General features: G+C 43.7%; 1 protein-coding gene across 1 annotated transcript in view; it reads left to right on the top strand.

Annotated features, from left to right (window-relative positions):
* The window catches only part of TPRN (taperin), a 144,754-nt gene extending 138,452 nt beyond the window's left edge, over nt 1-6,302 (top strand). The window contains exon 4 of the mRNA XM_085610076.1: nt 461-6,302. Coding sequence (XP_085466202.1) covers nt 461-523 — 63 coding nt within the window. The 3' untranslated portion in view covers nt 524-6,302. The remainder of the gene's footprint in view (nt 1-460) is intronic.
* Nucleotides 6,303-22,799: the final 16,497 nt, after the last annotated feature.

Raw genomic sequence — 22,799 nt, 5'->3', positions numbered from 1 at the left:
CTCTTGAGTAGGTAGTCCATTTCGAAGGAAGATATATTCTTCTCTAACATTAGCTCTCCTGTATGAGTTTCTGCATTACACTCAAACTTTTCCAGAGAATTGTATTGAATCATTTCCTGTTTGTGGAGGTGGGCTAGCAAGAGACATGTGGAAGTAGAAGGAAGGGTATTGGATAGGTTTCTGCACAGAGCTCAAGGCTTGGATTATTTTTTATTTTATTTTTATGGTAAACATCTTTTTAAAATGTGTTCTCGGTTTACTTGGCCCACCAAGTTGGGGGGAGAGGGGTTGCAAGCATTTGAAGCATAACCTTGCTGGAGATCTTGGGTTATAACTCCATATTTTTCTGCCCTGATTGGATTGTTTTTTTAATTTTCTTGTTTGTTACATTTGTAAAGATGTTCTTTGGTTGTGTTTCTTCAACCTTGACACTCACACTTATTCATTTTCTCCCTCACAGCTCACACCGGCTGACAGTAACTCCTTAGCAGACTTCAATAGCGAACCTGCCTTGTACTTTTAACCAGCTGAGTACTAACCATATACTGTGCACCATTCGACTGTTGTGTCCTTGCATTTGAGTGGAAGCCATGTCGAGAATCGTTGGAGGGGTTGTACTGCCTCATCAACAGGAACAATTACTAAAACACTCCGCTCCTGCTGCTTGATCACCCTACACATTGTTCTTCTGTTGATCAGAGTCCCTTGTATTTAATGTACTGTGTCATTGGCAAACACTGGGTCTCAAGGCAGTCAGCCCCTGGTATCTAGGTGATGGAAACTCCAGGTTTGCTGAAGGTCGTATTATTCCGGTACAACAGGACATTCACTCAGCGGTACATAGTCTGTCAACATTTTAAGCACTCGATTCTCTGCACGCTGACGTTCTAATCTGGGTTGAGGCCCATAAGAAAGGAATTACTTGATTACATTCCGCAGCATCAAATGTTTCTCAAACTGCAGAGTCCCACAGCAATGTCAAAAAGAAAAAGTTCTCACCAGCAAAGTTCACATTCCTTCAGGAAAACCTCGCTACATTCCAAGCTAGAATTTGAGACCTCTGCTGTGGTTCTAGTTAGTCAATCCGGAAAAAGGTAACCCCACAAAAATCACTGCTGCTTTCTGATGTACAGGGTTATATGGACCTTTTTGAACTAGCACTGCACCGCTGTATCATGAGTTGCTTGGCGGGCAACTCCGACTGTTGCTCTGTAGTACCTGGATAGCCTCAGGAGATGCTTGCAAGGCTTGTAATGACTTGTTTTTTTGAGTACAATGGAGCACATAGAGTGGTGTGGTGGGATGTGCATATAAAGATGTGTTTGAGCAGGACAAATGTTGTAAATGAAAGTACGAGATGGACGTTGAACCACCAAAAACTGCACCAGCGATTTTTACTCATCCAGAATTTTTCCCATTGGATAGTTTTCACCTCTGCCACAAAGGTTACACTAGCTCGAAAGCAACAGACCTTTCTGCTTTGAGTAAATGGGTTCTTTAAAGTACAATTGCTCTGACAAAATGCATGTAAATAGGTCCATTCGTACAGTGCCACATATGTTTGACCTTACTCAACCCGTTAGATGTATGATTGTATTTTAAAAAAAAATGTTTGGTAATAGAATAATACTTTATTTGTAAAAAAGGAAAATCTTTTTTCTCGCTTGAACCTCCTGGAGAGGTTTCTACTTGTAGGGTGATGGGGAGGGAGGGAAGAGTGATTTGCTACTGTCCTTGCACAGATGTAGCTGGGCCACTCGTCCAGGGAAGAGGAGGCCCCCAATCAGGAAGGTGGGAGCTCATGTTTTGCTCACACAAATGTGATGCTGCCCGTCTGTCTGGTGCTAGGCATGGCAAGAAATAGCCACGTTGAACTCTGATGTTTAGAGTACAACTCTTTAATGGACAGAAGTCCGCATGATCCTACTCGGATGCATTTTGTTGGCGACCCTACCTTTAGCCCCCTCATAGCTAACACTGAATCCTAAATCCTTGTGAAACTTGTCCTCTGGATGCTCTGAATGAATGTAGGAGATGATAAAGCCTAGCTAGTGCTGGAACACTGCGTAGGTGCCCTGGGCTCTGATCTGCCTCCAGAATTGATTGAAAGCCTTCACCCATGTCCTTAGTTTGCACTCGGCAGAAGATAAAGTGTGAGGGATGAAACTGTAGCTGACCTTTACATACATTACTTCTTGGCAATCATTAAATGATTCACATCATGAAGTCTGTGACTGCTACTTGGATTTCTGTGCGTTTTTCTATTTCCTTTCATCGGTCAATTTGTAATTATTTCAGAGGTTCCTTAAAATCCTACATAATGTCAAAAACTGAACACCATTCGATTGATACAGTGTGCTTTATTCAAAGACACAAGCACAACCATTTTATCCAATAATCAAGATTGTGCACCCTTGAACAAAAAATATTTGAAGCACAAAGATGACTGATACGCTGTACGCAGGGGTGTAATGAGATCTACTGACCCTAGTGGGCATCATACGTATTGCACAGCATGTCCTTTTTACTAATATACATTACCATCTGTTTCTCCAGCATTAATCCCTACATGCATTTAATTCTCTCCATTGGGTGTTATAGCACAGTGTTTATTCAGTTTAGTTTTCACGTAAACAGATAAAGTAGCTCTGCTGGACTCTTCACTCTGTTTAGTCTGTGGACAAAAGACTCAGAATGTGCTATTGCCCACTGCAAGTACCAACTCCCAGTTTGAATGGATTTGAAAAAATAAATCAATATTGTTACATGTATGTAATATGCAGAAACTGCATTAGCGGTAATTAACTATTGTGGTCCAGTGAAGATCTTTAGTTTATTTGAGAACAGAGCTGAAGGTGAAGTGGTTTTCTAAATCTCACCGGAACTGAAATTACACTGAAGAGCATATATCAAGCCTGTGACCTAATTACACGACATCTTGTCAAAATGACCTACAGAGAATTTGATGAATAAATGTATTCATTATCACTGCTAACGTATACTATGTATTCTGGAATGAGCATGGGATCTTGAAATAATGGCACCTCCAAACAATATTTGAATTGTCTTGTATCAGATTCTTGTGATAACATATGAAAAACACCTCTTAAATTGCAGATCCATTCCCCCTGTGCTGGATTTAAGGAGTTGCATTAACCTGATTCCATGGGTTTAGCTTGTAATGTGCATACAGGGTAATTCCATTCATAAAGTATATTGAACAGTTCAGATTACATATACAATAACAGGTCTGCGTTATTTACTGAAGGTAGCCTTCTGTAGGTGGTTGGTACCTCTCGCTGTGTCCCTCTATACACATACTTGCACTGGGAACACTATTTCCACTTATTTTTCCCAAATGTAAGTAAAGATGCATGGATGGGCAGGCAGCACAACAAGAGTTTGATACCAGCCAATCTAAAGTTGACTAAGGTTGGGGATATTTTTGTCAAATTGTATTTACAACTGGAACTTTAGCTGCATCTTCATCTCATTATCTAAAGATGTCACTTGCTCACTGTTTCATCCGATTCCAAGAACATTCACCCCTTTTCTCTGAATAAGGGAAAGCTTTCAGGGGCTTCCCAAAAATACCCAGTGCTACTGGCTCCAGTTCTTGGTGGAACATCAGTTGCCTCCTAGGAAGGGAAGTCTGCCGTGGTGATCTGATACCTCTGCAGGGTATCGCAGAGGAAAAGCAATGGGTATAAAATGCCAACTTTGTAGTAATGCCCTCGGGAAATAAAACGCCTGAGTAACATTTAAGGTGGTAACTCAGTCCTTGTTGATTAGCAATGTGCACTATCTGATGATGTGTACCCCTAGATGTCATTGCATTACTAAATGTCTTCTGTCATTCAAATAAGCTGTCGTCCGAACATAATAGAACAGCTTCATCTACTAGGATAGGATTTTCATTAACCATCTTTAAATTTCTTGGACTTTTCAACTTGATTGGATGGTGTAAACCTGCTCTTGTGTACTTCTGTCACAAAGCAAAGTGTTGTAGCAAGCATATTGTACTACTGTGAATAAAGGGGGAAAATGCCTATGTACTTTGCTTTCAAATCGAGCACATTATTTGCCCATTTATTAGCTCTTGACCTAGTTTTGTGTCTAAAATATCGTTTTTGTTTTAAACCACACCAGCGTTGGGTAGCTGAGGTAAAAACCTGGGTGGTAATGAAGATTCTACTTTCATTCTGTCCAGTTTGTTAAAATTTCTACTAGGCAGGCACAAATGTGTCATGATAGTCTTAGAAGTATCAAAAACAACTCTTGAACAAAAATGTATTAGATTTCATGACATACAATTTTTCTCTTAAAATGGGTACTTTTAGTCAACAAGAGTTCATATCAATATGGTGTATCAAAGTTTTGACCTCCAACAAGCAATTTTGACCTCAAAGGTTTTACTATCATTTGTTTCTTCATTTTTTGATCTGAGAAAAATATTTTTTCTGATTGCCTGATCTCGGCCCATAGTGGAATTATCAGAGCAGCGTCCTGTATCTCTTTCCTTATATTTGGAACTTAAAATTCACAAAATATTCTACTTTTAGAATGTTGACTGACCGTTTTAGAAACTGCTCTGGCCAAAGCAGCAACAATTTCCATAGATAAAAATACAACTAAGTAACATAAAGGGCTTAAAAAATAGAAGCTTATCAACAACGAACATATGCATTCAAATCAAAACCACCTTATTTTTAAGCATTTTTTTCCAGACTCGGTGAGAAAGGAAAACTAGTTATAGATATCCGTAACATTTTTGAATTTTTGTATTTATTGCAGCATTTTATTCTTGATTCCACTCTTGCACTTTGTGGCCGTAGTGTGCAAATCTATAGGCTTGTAAGTGACTCGGAAGGTGAAAAGGACATTTTGGGACAGTAGTGCATGAAACGTCAGAGTTCCACACTGTGACATTGCCTGGAAGTAGCAAATAGCGTTGTTTATCCTAAAAGCTTGGGGAATCATGTTTCTTATCCACCTGAGGTATTTACACTCTGTAATTGCCTTTTAATTTGGTTTGCCTGTCTCCTTATGACCACCTGCTCTGTAAAACGAAGAACTGATGTGTGGGATTCTGGATCTGTAATTGATGTATGGAATATTCAATACAGTATGTGTTGGAATGTCTTTAATCGTTTAATAGTTTTAGAATATATGTGGTATGCTCTGTTTAACGCTTGTTTGTCTTTCCAGCTTTCTTATGTGTGAGCAGTGCATGAGCAACATTCCTAGCAACCATTTTTTAGCTTTTTGTCTAGCACTATTGAATTGTCATAGAGGATGAAAGTTTTTCGTCAAGTTAACCAACAACGTATGATTTCTTAGTTGAACAAAACTGCCCTTGGTTTAACCAAACTAGTTTCCGTTAGTTTGTTAATATATATCAAGGATAAATGTATATGAAGAATTAGAACTTGTTTCATTAATAATATTATGTTGACCTATTATCTGTAAGTTAAAGTTTTGCACTTACTGACTCAGCACAGTCAGTCAAGAGTAGTGGTCTTTTGTTATGTCTGCTGTCTCCCTAACAGATCCAGACATTTACGTACATACTGAAACGTACCTGGATGTCCTCCTTAGTAAGGGCAATCTTACCTCTCGTGTTGATTTGGGAAGGGTTGGCCAGATCTCCACTTGCCATTGGGACATTATCTACAAGCATTCTGTGGGCATGTGATGTGGTATGATGTGGTGCATAACACAACTACGCTGTTGCTTGTGTTCACAACTATATGGTCACCGTGCCTGTAGAGACTGAATAAATAAAATTAAATTGAAGAAATGTTGGCCAAGTAGAGCTTTAGGGTTCAGCTGACTGTTTGACCAAGAACCGAGCAAACTGTTTAGTACTTGCTCTAGAGAGCAGTACAATTGTCTTGACTTTTCGCAATGTATATTTGTTGACGCAGCACATCTACAGCACTGTGGCAAAAGGTCTACGGGGGAAATCTTAACAGAAGTCTGTAATTTTGCACTTAATTAAGTAATACAATTTATAAATAGAGTTGATATGTAAGACGAAAGAAGACGAAAATTTATGATGCTGAGCTGTTATTATGCCAGGTTTGGCTCGAGTGGCCAAATTTCTCAATGTTTTATTCTTCTGGAATTGTACTTCTTTGTACTTGCACAAATCTGAGCAAATCACTCTGTGATACTTGTTTTTCTGATTTGTATGTGGTTGTAGATTTAATATATAATACATTTTCATACTTTGTAACCAGATAAAACCAAATTTTATTTGAGTTATGATGACTAGGGTTTCAATAAATATTTTCACTGCAGATTGCTTTGTGTAAAAAGTCATTTTTCTGTTTCAATCATGTTTTTTAAGGAAAAGTTTGTTTACCATAAACCTACTTCCTGCCAGCAAGCGATGGTAACCTAAGTTGCTTCACAAACTCTTTTAAACTTGTGCACAAGCACTGTCGCCACACATGCATTATACATGTTGACATTTCCCAATTCCACTGAGCAGCTGGTCTTCTTTGCCAAACTCTTGTTTTCTACTGATGGATGTGGACTGGAACCTGCTTCACTTTTCAAATACTGCAGAGGAGCCTACTCCACTCCTTTAAATTGTTCTAGTGTGTTCCCCCTTTCTCCTCGGTTGCTTCTAGTCTTGGCAGCTAATGCTCCTACATTATGGTATTATACCATGCATGTTGTGTCAAAGTCTACATGCAGTTGCAGACGTTTACAGACACTGAGTGTCCCATTTGGGTCATATTTGTTTATTAGATAGCTCCAAGTTCTTTGGCGAATCCTTGTTGCAGAGCAGAGATGGTCCTGTTCCAAAGCAGGCTGAGTGCGTCCTGCACTAGAAACCCACTGCGTTAAAGAGTCATTAGACTTGGAGCCCTAGTATTCCAATTTGGAGGTTGCGATATCAGGCCAGTAAGTGTGAGTGATCCCAGTAATAATGAAATCATATTTTGAAGCGGACATTCTTTCTTGAAGCATCTGATTACTTGCTCCAGCTCCATAGAAAGATGAATCCTCAGCTTGGGGACCGAAGACACTTGTGACGACCATCTTTATCCCTTACACACCCACCTGATCCACCAGTCCACAGTCTGAGCCACAAAAGAGTGGGGAGGTATCCTCTTACCTTTCTGAAAGAGTAGATCTTGTGACAACTGTACTGTGTGGATATAACCCCCCCCCCCCCCCCCCTCCCTCCGAGCATTGACCGTTGATGCCCAAATTGGGAAAAGCACTCCACCGTCTGGTTCATCCAGTCCCTCTGCCTGCAGGTGTATTGTTCTTTGGAATATCTTTTGCACAACAAAGTTTTAAGGACTTGATAATGACATTCTCGGGTAACAAAAGGGCTCTGGTCCTTGCAGCATTACCAATAAGGCATCGCAGCAAAAGCATCTGAGAACTAAACACCTTATTGCCTTTGCAGCTCATGTCATCAATATGGGAATTTCATAAACTGTCACTCCCTGCCACAGCTGAGGTTAAAACGTACCAATCGCTTTTCAGTGCTAGTGATAGCACTCTGCCCCCTGCAGCTGGGAGAAGGTGTTCTTCCTGCTGCAAGCTATAGCTTAACCATGCAAATCTGCTATTTCCTGTATATTAATCGCAATTACTCCAACATTTACACATACCAACCAGCCCTCTCTGTCGATTGATGGATTTTAGATTGCTAAAATATGTAAGTACTCAAGCGTTTGCTGTCATGTTACTAGAAATTACTGTTCGAGGCATATGAGCTGCAGATTGTACACTTAGCATAGGTCGCCATCTGGTGTTGGGCCCGGATGTTTGCAGTTTGTTTTTCTTCTTGGACAGTCTTTGGAAGTCACGAGTTTGGTGACTCCTCCTTCGGTCCGTACTGCGCATGGGCTTCGGCTCCATCCTCAGATTGTTTTTTTCCGCCATCGGGCTCGGATGTGATACTTCGTGCTCCGGCTTCGAACTTCTACGGTTCCAGCCTCGACGGAAAATCCTCGATTCTTCGAGTTCCTTCATCATCTTCATCTCTCGAAGCGGCACTTTTCTCCATCCCGTACATCGACACCGGCCTTCGGGCCCTCCGCGACTCCGGTCCCGGCCGATGGAAAGGACTCCGTTCAAAAAGTGCCCAAAATGTGGGTCTAAATTTCCCCACACCGACCTCCATCAGGTGTGTAACCTTTGCCTCTCTCCGGAACACGAGGCTAGAGACTGCCCCGCCTGCAAGTCTTTTCGATCGAAGAAGACCATCCGAGATCGAAGAGCTCGACGCACCATGGCGCACTCATCCTCGGCAGCTCCACCGGACATCTTCGGAGACGACGCCGAAGCTTCGGGGCAAACACACACCGAGCAGGAGGAAGACGTCGTCAGCGCTTCCGAGGCCGACGACTCCGACGTGGAGGACGTTACACCAGCGCAGCGGGCCGTGAGTACTATGCCCCCTCCCACCCCCGCGCCGAAAACCAAAGAGACTCAGGTTACTCCCTCGCCTGCCGGCCTGGGCAAAACCAAAACCAAAACTTCGATCACCCCACCTTCGGGCCCGGTGTCGAAGCACCCAAAGTCTCATGGCAGCTCGGGATCGAGCCAGCCGACACCCGGTGCCGAAAAACAGCATCCGGCACCGAAGACTGCAAAATCCAGCTCGACTCCGAAACCACCGGTGCCGAAGCCTGGACACTCGGTGCCGACCAAACACAAACACAAATCTGTCGGCACCGACGCTCCGGCGCCGAAACATCATTCGACGCCGAAACACCCGGAGACCTCAAAAAAGCATGGCGCACACAGACCATCGAAACCCCCGGTTCCGAAATCACCGGTGCCGACAGACGACTCGACACCGTTGGCTCTGTTTACACCAGACCCTTTACAAAAGACTTTGTCCAAAGATCCAAAGACTGGGCTTTTGACTTTAACTACCAAGAAAAGACGCCTTGATGCTCCGGCTCCTCCTCCTCCACCCAAAAGGAAGGACTCTGCTACTTCTCCCCTCAGAGTGCCCTCCCCACTACCGCCTCCCCTACCCACTCCACCTCCTCCACCACCTCCACCTCACAGGTCTCCGCCACCTTTACCTCACTACGATCCGGCCCCATCCCCAGATCCGGATGATGGGGATCCGGACAATTACCTGGCGGACGCCCCAATGGATCCCACTCCACCAGGGACCCCAGATCCATGGGAGGATTACAATAACCCTGATATACCCAGTGTACCTCAGGACGACCTATACCCATCAAGGCCGTCTCCTCCAGAGGACTCCTTAGGGTTTCATCATTTAGTGCAGAGAGCAGCACACTACCATGGGGTGGACATGCACAGTGAACCAGTAGAAGAAGACTTCCTACTGGATACATTTGATATACAAGACAAATCCACTTCCATTTTACCCATGCTTAAGGGTGTCACCAAGCACGCTACAGAGGTGTTCAAAGACCCTGTCAGAGCCAGAGTACTGAACCCTAGAATAGAGAAGAAGTACAAGGCGGCACCCACAGACCCTGCTTACATCAAGGGCCCTGCTCCCCTAGATTCCCTAGTTGTCTCCACAGCTAGAAAGCGGGCTAACTCCCAATCCTCAGGAGATGCCCCACCGCCAGACAAAGAATCTAAACTTCTGGACGCGTCTGGTAAACGCACCGCCTCCCAAGCTGCAAACATGTGGCGCATTGCAAACACACAAGCACTGCTTGCGCGATATGATAGAGCACACTATGACGAACTAGAGGCTCTTATGCAGCACCTTCCAGAAAAATACAAGCACAAGGCTCATGACCTCATACAGGAGGGTAAACTAATCACAAACACCTCCATTAAGTGTGCCCTCGATGCAGCCGACACTGCCTCTAGGGCCATAAATACCAGTGTCCTGCTTCGTCGCCACGCCTGGCTCAGGATCTCAGGGTTCAAACCTGAAGTCCAGGCATCCATACTCAATCACCCCTTTGACCAGGAAACACTCTTTGGGCCAAAGGTAGACGAAGCGCTCGAAAAGATGAAGAAAGACACAGACACAGCAAAGTCTATGGGGGCACTCCAAACACAAGCCTCCAAACGTTCCTTTCGACGCTCGTCCTTTCGTGGCACAGGTAGAGGCTCCTCCACCGATAACGCCTCTACCTCCTACAAGTCCCCTCCTCAAAATACCTTTTCAAAGGGCAATCAGAGAGGTGGTTACAGGGGTAACAACAATAAGGGCAGGGGCAAAACCAACAACACCCGTTCTGCCACCCCCCCCGCACAATGACTCCCCTCCGCTCCCCCCAGACCATTCCACTCCGGTCGGGGGCAGACTACAAAACTTTATCCACGTATGGGAGTCCATAACATCGGACAAATGGGTGACCCAAATTATTCGGTCAGGGTACTGTCTAGAGCTAACATCTACCCCACCCAATATCCCACCAAGGCACCGTCCAATGTCTCAAGAACATTCCACACTGCTCAAACAAGAGGTACTCTCACTCCTGCAAAAACATGCTATAGAGCAGGTCCCCGTCAACCAACGAAATCTAGGGGTCTGTGGTAAATAATTTAATTACCGGGACTTAATTTGATGCGGAAAATCTATAACAATAGCTCAGTAAAATAAGAGGCAGAATCCGTGGTATTAGAGGTTCGGAACGGGCTTTATTCCATAATCAATTTAAATTGATGAGCTCCAGATTCCATCACCACGAAGGTTCAGGAAGTGAAGACTCTACTTTATTGACAGGTAAGCATTTTTATACAATAGGCATTACAGTGAAACAGATGGAGGAGGCGTAACAATTGATAGCAAAGATAAAACATACATGCGTCACTAAAGTAGGTGTAACTGGGCGTAGCTTAAAGAACGTCATTGGATATGTCGTCATAAATGGGTGGTTCCATGAAAGAATTTCGCAATGTCAGCAGAAATACTTGGCAGAGATGCGCACGCAGCAGCATGACGTGTGACTGACGTGTAACTAGGGGGTGAAGGGGACTTGACATTTAGCTCTACATGTGGCGACAAAAGTCTGGAGGGTCAAGTCAACCTAATCCCAAATCATATCTAACATCCTATGTTTAAAGAACTATGTTATCCAAAAGAGAGGTCTCTTAGAGTAGAATCTTATTCTATACTGACTATACTGACTGTTAATGCGTGTACAAGCGTCTAAGTGTCTACACTAGATGCGAGGTCCGAAATCTTTCATATTAACAGGGCTATGGATTACTTGCATAAAGACAGAGAAGCCGGGCCTTTTGCTCGGTAGCTGAAAGAATGTTTACTTTAAACTACTTGACAGGAATGCATTGGATAGGGAGCGGAGCAAAGCAGATAATCTTGAAGGTGAAATACAGTTTTTGGCAGGCAACAGGCTGATGTCAGGCACCGTTAGCCGCGCAGGGAGTAGGACAAAGTTCATGGATACAGATGCGAGCTCAGACTGGAGCTTTCAGAGGCAGAAGGCAGAAAAAGGCTTGATGGCAGAATCAGGGCCTACTCGCCTGAACTGTAAAATGGGATAAATGAACCATATAAAGGCGGTGGCCTTTCACACTTAGGAATAAAATATCCGGCCCATTCATGGCGGATCTGAAAGAGGACATGTTGGCGGTGGACACACATGTGTTTGCGTCTTCATAACTGGAACTGGAGGAAACATACATGTACTTGTGATTTATACATGAAACCGTTGGGGTCCAAGATAGGGGACATAACTGACCAGAAAAATCCATATTTCCACATTCCCTCCTTGTCCCCTACTTGCCCGTCAAGAGATATCAATCTTCATTAATCCATCGATCTGTTCATATAGCATCATTTGTTCTTCTTTCTTCTTCCGTGATGAATGAAATCTTGGTGGTGGGATACACGATGTGGCACACAGACCACAGATCGCTGGTCCACATTGTAGGCATAAGCAGCAACTGAATAGTATGAGAAAGCCAATACCTAGGAAGGATAGGACCTTCCATCCAAAGGTAGATAATACACTCCAAAACCAACCGGACCAAGTCCAGGTGCCTGGATTCTGGTGTATCTGGCTTACGATCTTATGAAGGCGAGTTATGGCTTTATATACAGATGGCGAATTTTCTGGTATGAAAATGCAACAGCTTGATCCGATGACCCTACAAGCTCCGCCCCTATCGGCCAGGATGACGTCAAGGACAAGACGATTTTGAAGCACAACAATCCGCATAGCAGACTGCTCTTCTGTTAAATTGCCTAAGGCGGAAATAGTTTCGTTCACTACTGCTTCAAGTGTTCTTGTTAATCTACGTATCAGCTTACTATTGGTAACTGTACCTATATAGGGAAAGAGACCTTTATTGAAATCTGTGTATTTTTCCCATGCTGTCTCAGTGTAATCGACTATTGGGAGATCTCTCCTTTCTCTATTGTGTACTAAATGAGTATTTCTATGATAATCAGGAGGAGCTAGAAAAACAGGTGGAAAAAGGAATCCGATGTAGCAGGTACCATCCCAATCTAGTGGCAAACGTATGTATGCCGTCTGACCACATATGAAGTAGGAATGGCGAGAAGCTCTAAATGTAGATTTGCCTTGATCACTGAATTCTATTACAGTGGTGCATCTACTATGGCCCATATGTATGGAACCATTCTTTCTTACACATAATTCACCTTTTACTGGAAATACTGACATGGCGGGAAAAATTGGAGTAGCTTCGGATTCGACATTCAAGATCAAGAGATTAAGCGTGAAATTACCTAATCCATATACTTCATTTTCTAGATCAGTTCCTGTTCTTTCGGGAAGTCCCTCCTTGTTGGGGTGACAGACTTTAAGTAAAACTAAGTTCAGATTTCCCCATACCCAGTTGTCTTGATAAACTGCGGAGTTCGAATCTTGGGAATTAATTAAACTAAACCATGCTCCACAGGAGCCGTTGTGTGTGAACGGGTATGGAAAGAGAGGTAGAATTCCTTTATAGTTCTGATAGGGGGGGAGTCGGCCACATATCCAACAATTTGTAGCATTGCTAACCTGATGGGAATGATGTAACATACTAATAAAAGTGTTGTTGCGCAGCGCAAATCTATAAGACAATTCATGCGGAGGAAATTCACTAAAAGAATGTTCAGCAGTAATATTGTAAACATGTCTAGAAATAGGATAATATGTGTGCAACAATATACTTGCAGTAATTATTAAAAGACATAAGAAAAACAAAATTAATAACGTCACTGTGCAATGACTACGCAGTGATTTACAGTATGTATGTCGTTTCAGCTTTATCCTTTTGTTTCTTTCTCTGTACAGGTCTAAGGGATACATGTCAGAGACAAATTCGACCGATTCACCTTGGAGAGGACTTAAACAATCAAATTGCCTGACTGGTTAGACCTGAGTTTTAGTCTATATTGTTCTGAGTTATTTTGTTCAACCAAAGGAAGCTTTGAGTCTGTCTTTGAGGAAATACAGTGTTTAGTCTCTATATCGGATGGTAGTCCATGAAATTTCTTGATATGACTTGAATGTATCCAGCCTTTTCGACCCTCGATCTTCACGGCTGTCCTCGTTGTTAACAATACGAGCTGAGGCGACTTCCACCTAGGATCCAGCTGAGACTTCCGATCAAAGTTCCTCACTAAAACTAGATCCCCTGGAATTAAGTCATGGGGTTTCACCTCGGTGTTGTCGGGAAAGGCTGCAGCTACCTGTGAACGACAAGATTGTAGTGCAGACATCAAGGAAGCCAAGTAATCTGTCAGCATATTACAGTCAACATCCGTTATTTTGCGTGGTATAGGCGTCCCCCCACATATTTGGTGGTCTACCAAAAGACCACTTCATAAGGGGATAGCCCTGTTCGAGAATGCGCTACCATTCTCATGTAAAAAAGTGCAACGGGTAAGGCTACTACCCAGTCGACACCTTTCTGTCTACATATTTTGGACAATTTAATTTTCAGAGTTTGATTATGTCGTTCCACGAGACCTGCTGCCTCGGGGTGTCGGACACAGTGAAACTTCCACTGATAGCCTAACAAAAGTGAAACGTGTTTCATTAGTTCGGAGGAGAACGGCTGGCCGTTATCTGAGTAGACAGCACGTGGTAAACCGTACCGTGGGAAGAATTCTCGAACTAACTGTTTGGCAGTAGTCGGGGCAGTGTAATCTGAAACCGGGTATGCCTCTGTCCAACGGGAAAGAGCACAGACGACTACGAGAACATATTTGAATCCTCGACATCGTTCCATCTGGATATAATCCATCTGGAGGACTTCAAAAGAGTGGTCAGGAGGCTGAAATCCACCCTGTTCTACGGGAATGCTTTTACCTGGGTTAAACTGACAACAGATCATACAGGTACGGACTTTTTGTTTAGCTGCTGCTCGTAAATGTTTGTTGGACCAAATGTGTTGAATGCTGTCTAGCATAGCTTTTTCTCCTAGATGTGCTGGACTATGTACAGTGTTAATGATAACTTGGACCATTGAATCAGGAAGGAACCACACAGATTTTTCCTTCGTCATCCATCCTTGATCCGTTTGGGTCCCTCCTAATTCAGTCCATTTCTTTATTTCTTCTGGTGTCGCATGTGTCTGTATGTCAATTACGTCAAGAGCGGGATCCTTAACCGTCATGCAATGTGTTGGTGTCGGAACTATCGTCTTTGTCATGTCAGACGTGTGAGTTTGAGCAGTCTGTTTAGCTGTTCTGTCAGCTAAATTATTGCCTTGGGAAATGATATCAGTAACTTTCGTATGAGCTTTACATTTCATAATTGATATTGTAATGGGTAGATGTATTGCATCTAGTAAGGCATGAATAAGGGATCCGTGCTGGATGTGGGTACCGTGAGAAGTTAAATAACCTCTCTCTCGCCACAGCACGCCGAAGTCATGTACAACTCCGAATGCATAACGTGAATCAGTATATATGTTGACTTTTTTATTCGTAGCTTGAATACAGGCTTGCGTCAGAGCGATGAGCTCTGCTGCTTGAGCTGACAAGGTATTAATACGATTTGTTTCAATGACTTCAGTATCTGTTGTGACTGCATACGCGGCCACTAACTCTCCTGTACTTGTTCTCATACATGAACCATCTACATACAACGTCAGGTCTGGATCTGACAATGGGACGTCTGTCAAGTCTTGTCTAGGTTTCGTCGTGATAGTGATAACTTCAATACAATCATGTGCAAGTGGGTCTGTTCCGTTTACTGGTAACAGTGTGGCAGGATTCAATGTACTACAACGTCTGATTTCTATATGTGGCTGGAACAATGTTAATTCGTAACCCGTGAGCCGTGCTATAGTCAAGTGTTGTGTCTGTGTGCGGTTCAAGAGAACCTCTACTGCATGTGGTACTTGTACTGTCAATGGATGTCCTAACACTATGGCATCGCTTTGTCTAATTGCTAAAGCTGTTGCTGCCACTGATTTTAGGCACGCAGGCAGAGCCTGAGCTACGGGATCTAATGTACTAGAAAAATAAGCACACGGTTTGTGTGATCCTGCTTGTTCCTGTGTGAGTACTGACAGAGCAGTACCTTCGCGTTCTGTAACAAAGAGCGTAAATTGTTTGCTGTAACATGGTGTTGCTAGGACAGGTGCTTGACATAAAGCTTTCTTTAAACTTTCAAAGGCGTGTGTATGTTCCTGAGTCCAAGGGAGGACAGTCGATGTGGCTGCCTCCTGTGTTGTCAATTGAATGAGTGGTTTTGCTAGAAATGCATACTGAGGGATCCACTGCCTACAATATGAAGTGAGGCCTATGAAAGCCCGCACCTCCTTTTGTGTCTTGGGTATCGGCATATTTGCAATTAACTGGATGCGATCTGGTGTAAGCTGCCTTCCCTCCTTGGACAGCGAGTGACCAAGGTAAACAACTCGCTGGACACAGAATTGCAGCTTAGACGGGGACACCTTGTGCCCCTTTTCGGCCAAAAATTGTAATACCGTTAGTGAGGCTTTTTCACATTCAGGTTCGCTTCTAGCGGTGATCAGCAGATCATCGACATATTGAAGCAGGGCAGTGTTGACCGGCATGTGTATACTGTCAAGTTCTCGTTTCAGTGCTTGGCTATAGATGCTGGGGCTTTCCGTAAATCCTTGAGGTGCGCGTGTGAATTTAAAGCTTTGTCCATTTAAACTAAATCCGAACAAGTATTGGCTTTCCGGATCTATTGGGACGCTGAAAAAGGCATTCTTGAGATCAATTACAGTAAAGAATGTTGCTTCGGAATCAATAGCTGTCAGTAATGAAGAGATGTCTGGAACTACGGGGTATTGTGGTACAATACATTTATTTAATTCGCGCAGATCAATAACCAATCGATATACTGGTGGAGCCTTTGGATCAGTTCGTTTAAGAATCGGAATTATCGGTGAATTACATACATTGGAGTCGGTCTCCACAACCACTCCTTGGCCAATAAGCTCGTCAATGATTTGCAGTAAAGCCACTACAGCATCTGGGGGTAACTTGTATTGTCGCATTCGTGGTAGTACCACTCCTGCCTTTAGTGTGACTCGATATGGTGTAATGTTCATGCAACCAACATCTGTAGGGCCTTGTGCCCATAAATGTGTGGGTAAAGTCTGCAGTCGGGAATCCATGTCTCGGGACACATAGTGCCCTTTGAAATCTCGTAAAAACAATCTTACTCCTTCCGGAGAACAACATATTATAGCTCCTAGAGCTTTCAAAGTTTTTATACCTAACAAGTTTTCTGGGCATGATTTAGTAAGCAATAAATCTGTAGTTCGTGTCAAAGGACCAATCGTAAGGGGAAGAGGCTGTGATACTTCGTTAACGATAGGTTTGCCTGAAAACCCAAGGGAAATATTCTGTGAGCCTGAGAGGGGTGCCCCTGGAACTTCACTACGTTTTATTGTTGTTCGGCTTGCCCCCGTATCAAGTAAAAATTTTCTATCTTGGCCTAATAGTTCACTATGTACATAAGGTCCTTCTTGATCTACAGGGACCTCAATAAGGGGTAAGCCAAGTTCCCTCTCTAGGCTGTTTCATGAGTATCGTTGGTAATCAGGATAGTCATACTGTGCGGTCTGGTACATCTGTCGTGTCGTTGTTTGTGTGGCAGCAATAGGCTGCTGTGGTGGAGCTGGCATGGACTGTTGCGGAGCTGGCATGGACTGTGCATGCTGCGGAGCTCCTTGTTCATTCTGATCCTGTCTAAGTGGCCGCGGTCTTTCTTTAGTATTACCTATGGCGATATTATGTTGTAAAACTGGACAATCGTGTACATAATGACCTGGCTGTTTACAATAGTTGCACGTCCCTTTTACAGGACCTGTTGAAACACTGGACTGTGTTATACCCTTCTTATGACCGTCAACTGGCACTGTCTGGGAAACTAGCATTTTCATTTTCGTGTCTTTCATGCGTCTATGTTCATGTTCTTGTTCTTCTCTAATTCTATTGTGATGATACTGTAGCATTTGTAGCATTTGTGACGGAGTGTTACCTTGCCAGGTACTCTCGAACTTCAATACTCTATTCTTAACTTGGGGCAAGGCATTTTCGACCAATTTTGTCACGAACAGATGTGGATACGACTCGCTACTTGCTTTTATTCCACTATTTATACCAAAACATTTCTCAAATCGGGAATAGAAATCACTAGTGTCTTCATCTGATTTTTGTTTACAGGCTGAGATTGCACCCCAGTCTTCCTTTTTCGTAGTTAATAGACGTGGCAGTACCTGTACCAGTAGACCTGGTAGAGCTTTGATTTTGTCCCCGAGCCCTGAACCTGGACCTCGAGCTTTTTCTTCGTTTTCTAATGCTGTCCAATCTATCTTCTGGTCTCCCACCTCCCAATCCTTTTCCTTGAGTTTTTCGTAAATGCCCGCAGGCATTAATACCTTCAATATTGTCATAATGTCGGGGTAGGTATATTCTCCCATGAGTAACATATCTTTAATTTCACGGTGGAAACCCGCTGGGTCTTTGTCATGACTGGGTACCACTTTCTTCATTTCTAATAGTTCTATTTTAGATATGGGGGTGTATACAAACACACGTTTAAACTCATTGTCATCACCCTTTATCGGGTGCACTTCGCATAAGGGATTCTGTCTATCCATGTAATACGTCGTTCTTTCCTTGATGGGTAGTGAGACATGTTCAGGACATACAAAAAGAATGTACTGCTTTCTGGATTCTAGTATTTCTCTAATTAACTCAGTACCTGAACCTCTCCATTTGTTCGTTAGTAATTTAGTCAATATATCAGGTAATGGACCAGGATCGGAGTGTTGGCCTTTATATAATATAAGGAGTTGTTGAATCATATAGATACCAGCTAAACGCTGTTCATCTGGGGCGAGGTTCAAAAACGTGTGTGCTAGTGTATCATCACCATATTTTCCAGGACTATCAACCCAGTGAACGGCTGACCTGGCTAATTCTTGTTCGTCCATAGAATCGAGTATATGATAACCCCTTCGTTCTCGGAGTAATTTGTCAGCGGCTTGGAATGAATGTTCGGGGGACCTTATATTTATTATAGGAGTTTGAAATTTTCTGTTATTATCTGAACGTATCGGACATATCGGATCAGTAAAACATCTAGTATTATTGCAAGGTCTTCCTCTACCTACATAGGCCATAGTTTCTAACTGTCCTGTGGGCAGTTCTAATTCTTCCTCGTCCTCGGTTTGTTCAGGTTCGTCTACTGCTAATCTTTCCTCGTGTATTCGTTCTATTTCTTTGCGGATCTTTCTGCTCATAGCTACTATACATGATCGCTTATCATGTCTCCCCTCTGATATATTCCGACTCCATGTGGTAAGAATTTGCATTTCTTTCGGATTTACCCCTGGTCGGTCTTGATTTCTGATCACACAATTTATGAGGAAACGTAACAGTTCCCCCTGTATTTCCACCTTTTGGTACTCCATGGCTCTGTCAATACTTTCGGAATCTCGTCCTGACTGGACAAAGTGATATATATTTTCTAAGTGTGTAGTCATTCCTGGTAGCTTCCCTAAATATATTGCAGCTCGTCGGATACGTAATGATGCTAGCACCATTTCGTCCCCTTTTCCGGGCACCGGGTCATATCTACAATCTATTAGAAGTTCCTTGAGCGTGTTGGGAGTTACTAGTTTGGGCGTACGTTGGTGAGCTAATTCTTGAAAGGAAAGTTTATTTGTTCTGGGTGGCGTAGAAAAAATGCTTGATGTACCTCCGGTAGCACCACCAGGGGTGCTGGATGTGAAAGGATTCGTCGAACGTGACATAGCAACTATAGGTGTAGATACAGGTGTCGAAGCAGATGTGCTTGCCTGAACTTGTGTCGGGGTTTGCTGTTGCGGAGGTACAGACGGAAGAGGGTCTTGGCGTTGAACCCCCTCTGCAGGCGGTCTATGTGGCGCAGCACTAGTATACTCGGGAGCTGCGTCGTCTAAATAAGAGGAAAGAAAAACATCTTCTGCGGTTCTGGGATGTCCTTTGGGATGCACTTTTATCGGAAACAATGGGGGTGGCAAGTCTCCTGGTATTTCCGGAGTAGCCTTAGGTAGTCCTTCGGCCAGAAGAGGATACATACCATTCACAAGGGCATTTCTTTGTCTGTCTACTTGTTCTGATTTTACTCGAGCACCTTCTTCAATTAATATACTTTCTCGAACTTTATTTGTATTTTCCTTACTCTTCTCTTCCTGTCTACGTGCTTTTTCCGTACGTCTATACGATTCTTTTCGCCATAATTCAATGGCATCTTTCTGTGATTGTCTAGCTTTCTTTTTCCATAATTCTTCCTCTACTTTCACGATGCACTCTGCATCCCAGGTCCCAGCTGCGGGCCACCTCTGACTTTCTGGTAATTCCTTAGTGTAGTCTACCCTTAGATCAAGAAATAATATGGCGTCTAGGCCATGTTTATGATACATGAAGTACCCTGGAGTGTCCCTAGGAGGAATGGGAACAGCTTCTTCGAGTACCCTTTTCTGGTTGTGATCTGTCTTAATTTCGAAAAGAGCGGCATATTGAGAACTGATCTGATACCTAATTTTGAACACGTTTTAATACCATAAAACACAATAATAAACAGTCATTCACACCACAATATACAGAACGTAATTAAAACATTTAACATTTTAACATTTAATGAACAACAATGATGGCCGTTCACTAAGATATAATACTCGATACTAACTAGATAATTCTGACTTCATATACTAGGCATACTTGATATACTGCTAAACAGTACAGATACACTGCTGAAACAGTGCAGACCGGATTTGTGTACCCAAACCCGTCTTGACCGGCACAACCTATGTGCACGTTAGAACGCCTCCCCGATAATGGTACTCACCGGGTAGCTCGGAACGGAAGGCCTCGGAACTGAACTGAACTGAACTTGAACTTGGACCGGACTCGACTCGGAACTTCGGAAACTTCGGAAACTGGTGGGCCTCTGTATACCTCGGATCTTGCTCTCTCAGCTAGGCTCTGGTCGGGATACTTCGCACTTCTCACCGCCTCGTCTGGGTGTTGATCGCAGCCTCAGTCGCCCCCGCTTGGCCGGAGGGAGATACAGGAAATCCTGCAGGTACGCGTTTTTGTCCGTTCAGCTGTGACAGGAGACCGGGCCTGCAACGCACCGCCGGCGCGTGAGATGAGAAAGTGTCCCTGTTCGGGCGCCATTTATGTGGTAAATAATTTAATTACCGGGACTTAATTTGATGCGGAAAATCTATAACAATAGCTCAGTAAAATAAGAGGCAGAATCCGTGGTATTAGAGGTTCGGAACGGGCTTTATTCCATAATCAATTTAAATTGATGAGCTCCAGATTCCATCACCACGAAGGTTCAGGAAGTGAAGACTCTACTTTATTGACAGGTAAGCATTTTTATACAATAGGCATTACAGTGAAACAGATGGAGGAGGCGTAACAATTGATAGCAAAGATAAAACATACATGCGTCACTAAAGTAGGTGTAACTGGGCGTAGCTTAAAGAACGTCATTGGATATGTCGTCATAAATGGGTGGTTCCATGAAAGAATTTCGCAATGTCAGCAGAAATACTTGGCAGAGATGCGCACGCAGCAGCATGACGTGTGACTGACGTGTAACTAGGGGGTGAAGGGGACTTGACATTTAGCTCTACATGTGGCGACAAAAGTCTGGAGGGTCAAGTCAACCTAATCCCAAATCATATCTAACATCCTATGTTTAAAGAACTATGTTATCCAAAAGAGAGGTCTCTTAGAGTAGAATCTTATTCTATACTGACTATACTGACTGTTAATGCGTGTACAAGCGTCTAAGTGTCTACACTAGATGCGAGGTCCGAAATCTTTCATATTAACAGGGCTATGGATTACTTGCATAAAGACAGAGAAGCCGGGCCTTTTGCTCGGTAGCTGAAAGAATGTTTACTTTAAACTACTAGACAGGAATGCATTGGATAGGGAGCGGAGCAAAGCAGATAATCTTGAAGGTGAAATACAGTTTTTGGCAGGCAACAGGCTGATGTCAGGCACCGTTAGCCGCGCAGGGAGTAGGACAAAGTTCATGGATACAGATGCGAGCTCAGACTGGAGCTTTCAGAGGCAGAAGGCAGAAAAAGGCTTGATGGCAGAATCAGGGCCTACTCGCCTGAACTGTAAAATGGGATAAATGAACCATATAAAGGCGGTGGCCTTTCACACTTAGGAATAAAATATCCGGCCCATTCATGGCGGATCTGAAAGAGGACATGTTGGCGGTGGACACACATGTGTTTGCGTCTTCATAACTGGAACTGGAGGAAACATACATGTACTTGTGATTTATACATGAAACCGTTGGGGTCCAAGATAGGGGACATAACTGACCAGAAAAATCCATATTTCCACAGGTCTACTCTCTATATTTCTTAATACCAAAGAGAGACGAGACCCTCAGACCCATTCTGGACCTCCGGCCTCTAAATGCCTACATACACTCAGACCATTTTCACATGGTCACTCTACAACAAGTCCTCCCACTCCTCTGCCAGGGAGACTTTCTCACAACCTTGGATCTGAAAGACGCATACTTTCACATTCCAATACACCCCTCTCACAGGAAATACCTCAGGTTCGTGGTGGACGGGCAACATTACCAATTCACGGTTCTCCCCTTCGGGGTCACCACCGCACCACGGGTGTTTACCAAATGCCTAGCAGTAGTAGCAGCACACCTCAGACGTCAACATATTCACGTCTTCCCTTACCTAGACGACTGGCTGATAAAAGCCGCGTCCTACGACCAATGTGTGCAGCATACAAACAGCACCATCCAACTGCTCCACCAGCTAGGCTTCACGGTGAACTACCAAAAGTCCCACCTCATACCATCTCACACAAAGCAATACCTCGGGGCCACTATAGACACCTCCAAGGGTATTGCCTATCCAAACTCAGCCAGAATCACAAGCATTCAAGCCTTACGCAAAACATTCCTTCCTCAGCACTCTCTTCCAGCAAGAGTGTTTATGAAGCTCATAGGAATGATGGCGTCTTGCATTTTCATAGTGCCCCATGCAAGACTCCACATGCGTCCACTTCAAGAGTGCCTAGCACAACAGTGGAACCAGGCCCAGGGTCAGCTGACGGATATGGTGTTGGTGGACGGCCGCACACATCACTCTCTGCAGTGGTGGAACACCACAAACCTTTCCAAAGGGCGGCCGTTCCTGGACCCGGTTCCTCAAGTGACTCTAACAGCGGACGCATCGCTCTCCGGCTGGGGAGCGCACCTTCTACACCTCACCATGCAAGGTCTATGGACGCCACAGCAAAAATCGCTCCACATCAACCATCTGGAGCTCTTGGCGATCTTTCTAGCCCTAAAATCTTTCCA

This window comes from Triturus cristatus, chromosome 1_2, assembly GCF_964204655.1.
Source record: "Triturus cristatus chromosome 1_2, aTriCri1.1, whole genome shotgun sequence".
Taxonomy (NCBI): Eukaryota; Metazoa; Chordata; class Amphibia; order Caudata; family Salamandridae; genus Triturus; species Triturus cristatus.
The sequence above is the reverse complement of the archived record's forward strand: the minus strand, read 5'-3'. Positions and strand labels throughout refer to the sequence as shown.